The sequence below is a fragment of the Plectropomus leopardus genome, unplaced genomic scaffold (genome assembly GCF_008729295.1).
Source record: "Plectropomus leopardus isolate mb unplaced genomic scaffold, YSFRI_Pleo_2.0 unplaced_scaffold21108, whole genome shotgun sequence".
NCBI lineage: Eukaryota > Metazoa > Chordata > Actinopteri > Perciformes > Serranidae > Plectropomus > Plectropomus leopardus.
In genome coordinates, this window is record NW_024622837.1 from 1 (window position 1) to 7,269 (window position 7,269).

Below are 7,269 nucleotides of genomic sequence, written 5' to 3' on the forward strand. Positions count from 1 at the left end.
AACAAAAATACACAATCTTGCCAAAAATGTATGCCATATGCATGAACACAGCAAAAATTATCAAAAAATGAGAGATGAGCAGCGCATAAAATACCCAAAACAGTCCCTAAGAGTTAAATTAAAAAGAGAAAACATCTGTGTGTGTCGGACCTTTGAAATGATTGTTGTAGTTTTCTCTTTGGATAGACAGTTTATACACATTACTGTGACTGTTTGATCTTGTCACAATTTTTTTTTATCATGATAGACTTGGCAGGCAACTCTGTAGTTCAAGAGTCCAAATTTACAATTCTTTTACAGCCAACAAGTGTTTGACGTTACAACTGCACTCACTGAACGAACAGCCGATGCAAATTTAACAGTTTTTATTACATGAAATGTGATGATTTTGCTCCTAAGAGATGTGGATTTATTTTTACACGTGTGACAAAAGAGAAATGATTTACAGAAATGATGCTTTTTCATTAAAAAAGTGAATTTCTGTGCACTTTTTGATACAAAGAACCTAACACAAATCACACACTGTTTGATTCAATTCATTCATTCATTCATTCATTCGTCCTTCAGTCTCGTCCAACCGCGTGGGTCTCTTTGGGCCTGTCGATGCGGTAGACGAACTCTGCAGGCACGAAGTAGCCCAGGTACTCCACAGTGTCAGGTGTGGTGTCGATGTAGTAGTGTCCTCCTTCTCCGTGGTGGCTGAAGCAGTGGGTGTGCTCCACACGCAGGTCCAAACCCTGAAACACAGAAAACACGTGAACACAAACATGAAAAAGCTGCTGACTGTGCAAAGAAGGAGCGTTTGTACGTTATGAGTCTCAGCTCAATATCCTGTTAATGTGATTCATTAAGAGCTTTCCAAAGTTTAATGTTCTCAGGAAGGTTTTTTCTGTGGGTCAAATGTTAAATGTATGTTTCTCTGTGTCAACGTGTGTTTTCAGTTGTACATAAAAAAGAGGATAGCTGTTTATATTGTAATTGATTGTATATATAACTGAGATAGTTGTATTGGGTTGTATATTAAATTCGGATAGTGTTTCATATTGTATTGTGCAGTGTATACATACGTGTGTGTGTGTGTGTGTGTGTATGTACGTGTATGTATGTATATGTGTGTGTGAGTGTGTGTGTGTATGTGTATATATACACACATATAACTGGGATAGTAATTTATATCGTATTGGGTTGTTTATAATGCATGCATTATATATAACCTGTTATATATGCATATATAGGGGTAATAATAAATACGAATAAAATAAACAATAATAAAAATAAGTTTTAGTAGCTTTATGAAAGATAAAAAAAACTAGATTTAAAATACCTGTAATGTTTTTTAAGGTGGTGTATATTATGGAGAAATAAACTCAAAATTCTGACAATTTCTAAGAAAATTATTGCTAACAGCATTTATTTGTACTTTTAATGTGGATTCTTACTACTTTTACTATGACAGACTTCTGATACTTAAGTGCAGTAAATATCAGATACTTATTAGACTTTTACTAAAGTAATATTCTACGACGTGATTTTAACTTCAATCAAAGTCATTTTATGGTGAGATATTTGTACTTTTACTGGAAGTAGGCATATACAAAACTTTTTTTTCAATTATCTATCAAAATTAAAACTATTTTAAATTGCACAGTAAAAGTCCTGCATTCATTTTTTAAAGTGAAGGCTGAAACAAAGGAATTATCAGAACGATGTACTTAACTTTTCTTCACGTCGGTGCAGATACGAGAGTAAAGTTGTGTTTTAACGGGCAGCGCATCAGTTGGTGCCAAAAACAAATTTTATATCCTCTGTGTCGTTGAGATGAGAGCGTGTCTGCGTTACTCACAGGGTCTCTGGACACCAGCACTGACTGGCAGATGAGCGGGGCGCTGACCTCAAAGTGCTTGAGCCAGTTGTTGACCTCGTCGTTGGTGTTGAGGGGGCAGACGGAGAACTCTCTCGGCTGTCGACGACCAGACACGCGGACATAAATCAGTGCACGTAACTGTCAGAAAAACTGTGTTTCACGTCAAATATTTACCATGATGTGGATTTTAGCTTTTCCTTTCTGGATGACGAAGGTGCCGCCCAGAGCCAGGCTCTTATCCGGGTATTGATCTTCCAGAGTCTTCCTCAGGGCCGTCACCAGGCTGTGGCCTCCCATCCTCTTCTTGGCACGGACCTCGATGACCTGCAGAGGCACACAGGTGAAGAAGGCACCACATCTCAGCCCGAGCACTCACTTTTCTTTCATTGATGTTTAACTTCCAAATGTTGGGAGCACACACGTGATGGGGCTGAGGGTCACACTCATGCACCTTCAACAACTTGCAGATAATTGAGTTTTAAGTTCATGTATAACCACAGATGTTGATTATTGGCCAAAAATGACACAGTATTTTTGGACATTGTCTTCTCAGAGACAAAAAGAGCAGCGATACTCAACATGTTTTGCTTTGGGGCATTTTGGGGCAATTTTAGGACATTCCTAGGTTTTAGGACATTTCTTAGATTTTAGGACAATTCCAGAATTTAAGGACATTTTGGGGATTTTAGCAGGTTTCAAGGATTTTCTAAAATTCCTAGGATTTTAGTACATTTGTAGTATTTTAGTACATTTGTAGTATTTTAGGACATTTCAAGGATTTTAGGAGGTTCCTCGGATTTTAGGACAATTCACAGATTTGAGGACTTTTCTAGGATTTTAAGAATTTCCTAGGTTTTAGGACATTTCTGGGATTTTAGCACAATTCTAGGATTTAAGGACAATTCCAGGATTTTAGGACTTATCTGGGATTTTAGCATGTTTCTGTGATTTTAGGACATTTCTACAATTTTAAGATGTTCCTGGGTTTTAGGAATATCTTGGGATTTTCGTATGGTTCAAGGATTTTAGTACCTTTCTTAGGATTTCAGGGCTTAGCTAGGACCTTTGTCGGGTGGCTGCTAGTGATCCTTTTTATAATCAAGCTTTATTTTGATGTTGTTTTATGCACTCTGCCACCTTATATATACTAAAAATACAAAAGCAATTCCCAGTGAGAGTCACTTCATTTTCATTGTGAATTAGAAAATGGTTGGGGGACCACACGGCAGCCTTTTGGGTGACAGATTTGGTCCATGGGCCCTAAGTTGAGTATCACTGCTGTAGATCTTGTTTGATCAGATCGGACACATCACCTTTCCAGACTTCCCTTCACAAGCGTACAGATTTCCCAGCAGTCCAAAGTTGCAGTCGGAGAATTTGTCGCTGTATTTTTCCTGCAGACACTGACCATCAGCGGGATTGATGGAGGAGAAGTAGCTGCTGTTCACCGCAGGCCTTCCCTCCGCCTCGGTCAGAACCAGAGGCATCAGCTGTGGACGAGAAAATGCAGTCCATCAGTGTTACATGAATGTCCTCCAGCATGCACAGAGCAAACTTGTCTGTGCTTGCCAGAAGTGCAACTTCAGGTTAGATACAGTCCAAACTCCAGAAAGCTGTCCAACCACCAAACGTTTGTCTTTTTCAGTCCAATATTTACTCTGTAGTCAAACAAGCTGCTGAAAACATGCACACGATTACAATTATTTATCAGCGTAATTATCAGCAAAGTTTCAGTATCTGACCAAATATCTCCCTTTCTGTTCTTGAGATATGGTGTTGAATTACGGCCAGAAAAGTGTTTTTACAGGACACTGTAACACAGTGAAGATGACCTTTGACCTCTTGGATCACTTCATCATTTGTCATATCTTATTGGAAATGGGAAATGTTCATAAAGATGTTGACCTTTGCCCTATGACCCCCAAATTCGAATCATTTCATCCTTGAGTAGATGTTGACTTTTGTTACAAATTTGTAGAAAATCCCCCAAAGCCTTCATGAGATATCGCGTTCAGACGGATGGGAGGGACGAACGGACGACCCTACAACGTGGTTCTGGCCACGACTATCGCCGATACTGAAACATCAAAATAATCTGACATAAGACCTGTCGGGTTTGAGTTTTCTTTTTAAGCCGCTGCTTTAACAAATCACTGTTTTGTATTCTATACACGATGATATCTGGGGTTTCCACTGTACCATTAAAAAAGCAAAACCTCAAGTGAAGATATATTAGCCAGAATCTTAAATGTGACGTAAAAACGCTCGACCTCTGCGTTCATTCCAACGATTCTGGAGGGAGCGGCTCCCGCGCCGAGGATGAAGGCCCCCGGCAGCTCCAGCTCTTTTGAGATGGTATTCATGTTGTACTCCTGGTATGAGAGACAACAATATATATTCATATATAATATTCATTTCACTATCATTTATTATTATCTTCAAGCACTAAAAAAACTACCTTGTCCTTCTGGACCACGGGGACCAGGTACGGCACACCACCAACATCAGTGATGCGAGGACTACCACACAGGCCTAAGGACAGAGGACCAGACAAGTCAAGTCAATTTTATTTATAGAGCCTGTTATCACAAATCACAATTCGCCTCAGAGGGATTTACAGCAGACGACATCCTTCTGTCCTTTGACCCTCAAAAAACCCTCACACCAACCATGGAAAAAATAATTTAAAAAAAATGCCAAAAATAATATTCAGTTTGAGTTACAGTGGAACTACAGAGAGGATCATTCCCCAAACTGTCAGGAAGCAGCGCAGCTACAGAACAGTCCCTAAGTAACGGCTCTGTTGTGATCTCTGCATATTCAGGTGTTGTTCTCTTTGTTGTTGGAAGGAATCAAACCTCAGATATCAGTTTATTCTTTCAGCAGAACCGAGCTGGAAACTCGCTACACCTGAACTCAAACCGCGTCCAGCGCGTCCTCTCATCATGTCCTCTCATAATGTCCTCTCATAATGTCCTCTCATCATGTCCCTGTCACACACGGAGCAGAAGGAGGGAGGGGGGAGACGGCGACCGCTTACACCAGCGGAGAATGAGAGCGGACATTTGGAAACACTGGCGGAGAACGAGAGTGGAGCGGACATTGGTGGAGACACTGGTGGAGACATCCGCCGAGAATGAGAGAGAGCGGACATTCGGAGACACTGGCGGAGAATGAGAGGGGAGCGGACACTGGTGGAGACACTGGTGGAGACATCCGCCGAGAATGAGAGAGAGCGGACATTCGGAGACACCGGCAGAGACACTGGCGGAAAATGAGAGAACACAGATATTCGGAGACAGAGGCGGAGAACGAGAGTGGAGCGGACACCGGTGGGGACACGATGGAAACACCAGCGGAGAATGAGAGAGAGTGGACATTCAGAGACCCGGCAGAGACACCGGCGGTAAATGCGAGCGGACATTTGGAGACACCGGTGGGGAACATCATGAAATCTAGATTTATACTGTTAATGTGTGTATAGGCTACAGTGTTTTGGACATTAGTAATCTGTGCACACTGGGGAGGCATACATGAGGTGTATTTTACGGCTCTCTTACCTTTGACAGGAAACTTGAAGGGCTCTTCGGTGAGATCCGGGCACTCCACAACACTCACCTGAACTTCTGCAAAGTTCTGCTCCAGTCCTGCCTGTAAAACTGCAGCCAGCAACAAGTCAGTATCAACTCTTTATGAACTCGTCTGTGACACCCTGAACTGCATATGTGAAATGTGAAGTTATCTCACCAACACGCAGGTCCTCCAGAGCTGGCGCGTGCAGCTGGACCTTCTCAGTTTTGCTGGTTTCTGCCATAATGACTGCACTGAAAGACTGACACCTGGAGAGACAGCTGACTGACTGAGGCGCGGAAAAATACAGTCAGCGGAGGAAATCACGGGGCACATACGGTACAGAAGCACAGCCAAAGAGAAAATAACTGCAAGATAATTCCCAGCCAACAATGTTTCATCGCCAGCACAGCCAGGTGTGTATAAATACAGTAACGGGCAGATTTCTTTTGTTTAAAATTTGGCACACGCGTTTATCTTCACCAATAAATCCATAAAAGTAACAGTGATTCTGGTAAAGCTAGATGATGGTAGTGAGTAAACTGAAAAGAACTGGTTACAAAAAGAGAGACTATGAAGCAAGTATGCACGATTAAAGCAGAAAGTAGGTTACCATGATATTTCGACCAGATTTTTGTCTCTCTCACTTTTTGATCTTGTTTTTTTAATTTTTCCTTTTTTCAGTTTATTTCTTTTGGTTTATCCTTTGGACTCCTATTTTTACTTTCCTTTTTTTCCATGAAGTCAGGGCGTGCATATCATTATATTTGCATTGAATTAAAAGAACAGCATAGGTGCCAAATCAACTGGGTTAGTCTATGTTTTATATTTTATTTTATTTCTGTTTATTGTAGCTATATTTATCAGGCTATGTTTTTTTATGATTATTTGTTATTAGTACTGTCTTCTAATTTCTATTTCGCAGTTTTGGTGTTTTTTTTGCACTGCCCTTTGCACAAATAGCACAAAAAATATAATATAAAAATGTTTTTTCTAAAACTCAATACAATACAATTAAATTAGATTTAAAAAACTGAATACCACATTTAAAAGTTTATGTGTTTATTTAACAGGAACAGCTCAAATTTATCGTGGGAGTCGGGTCAGTCGAAAACGGAAGTACAGACAGTGAACCATCTTGTAGTTTCTAAGCTGTCTACTCTTTGGTGATTGGTCAGGTGATCACACGTCACGTGGGTGACGCTGAAAACACTTCCTGGTTGAAGCAGGGCCACATGTGTGTTTCTCAGTTTGTTTTTTCTTTGTTTTGGTGCAGATACTCGCTGTTTCCGGACTTCAGTAAGCTGTTTGCTTAATAAGAAACCTTATGTGTTTACATAGGAGCTTAAATTAGATATAACTAAAACATATTGTGCTTTTTTCGTGGAAAAATAGCGAGCGGAAATATCTTTTGTATATATGTCTTACCAGTAAAGACCTGCACCATCTCCTGCTAAACTGCACAATGGCCGGACTGGGTGATTCTCCGACTTTAAGTGGATCTGATGCCTCAGCTGAAGACAAAATCTCGCGGTATCTTGAGTCTGCAGAGAGACTCAGCCAACAGCAGAAAGTCTCTAATGATGCACCTGAAGAGGAAGACAGGTGAGGATGCACCTCACAGGTCACACACGTGATGATGATGATGATGATGATGATGGGTCACTCCTGTAATGCAGCAACATTTTTGTACCAATTAATTACTCCCTAATTATTTATAAAGACCTTAAAAAACAACAACAAATGCCTAAAATTATAGATTAACTTCTTTATCACATTCAAAAACATGTACGTGCTTTAACTTGACTTGTTTTGGGACATGTGCTTAATTTTAT

The 7,269-nt window shown here is 40.4% G+C and overlaps 1 protein-coding gene across 1 annotated transcript; it reads right to left on the reverse strand.

Moving 5' to 3' along the window:
• Positions 1-402: 402 nt before the first annotated feature.
• On the reverse strand, positions 403-5,781 carry cunh11orf54 (chromosome unknown C11orf54 homolog). Its single transcript, XM_042515794.1, has 8 exons — positions 5,612-5,781; positions 5,425-5,523; positions 4,323-4,396; positions 4,135-4,236; positions 3,178-3,354; positions 2,039-2,188; positions 1,844-1,960; positions 403-737 (listed from the first exon to the last, which is right to left on the reverse strand). Exons 1-8 carry the CDS (start codon positions 5,676-5,678, stop codon positions 564-566), a joined length of 960 nt encoding a protein of 319 aa, XP_042371728.1. The 5' UTR covers positions 5,679-5,781; the 3' UTR covers positions 403-563.
• Between the last annotated feature and the right edge of the window lie 1,488 nt (positions 5,782-7,269).

Bases quoted from the DNA above. Each gene is read 5' to 3' on its own strand.
- cunh11orf54 (XM_042515794.1), bottom strand. From the start codon at position 5,678: ATGGCAGAAACCAGCAAAACTGAGAAGGTCCAGCTGCACGCGCCAGCT. The intron at 2,189-3,177 runs GTGATGTGTCCG...GTGCCTCTGCAG, and splicing joins GTGAAGGGAAGTCTGGAAAG to GTCATCGAGGTCCGTGCCAA. The intron at 738-1,843 runs GTGAGTAACGCA...TCTGTGTTTCAG, and splicing joins TGCTGGTGTCCAGAGACCCT to GGTTTGGACCTGCGTGTGGA.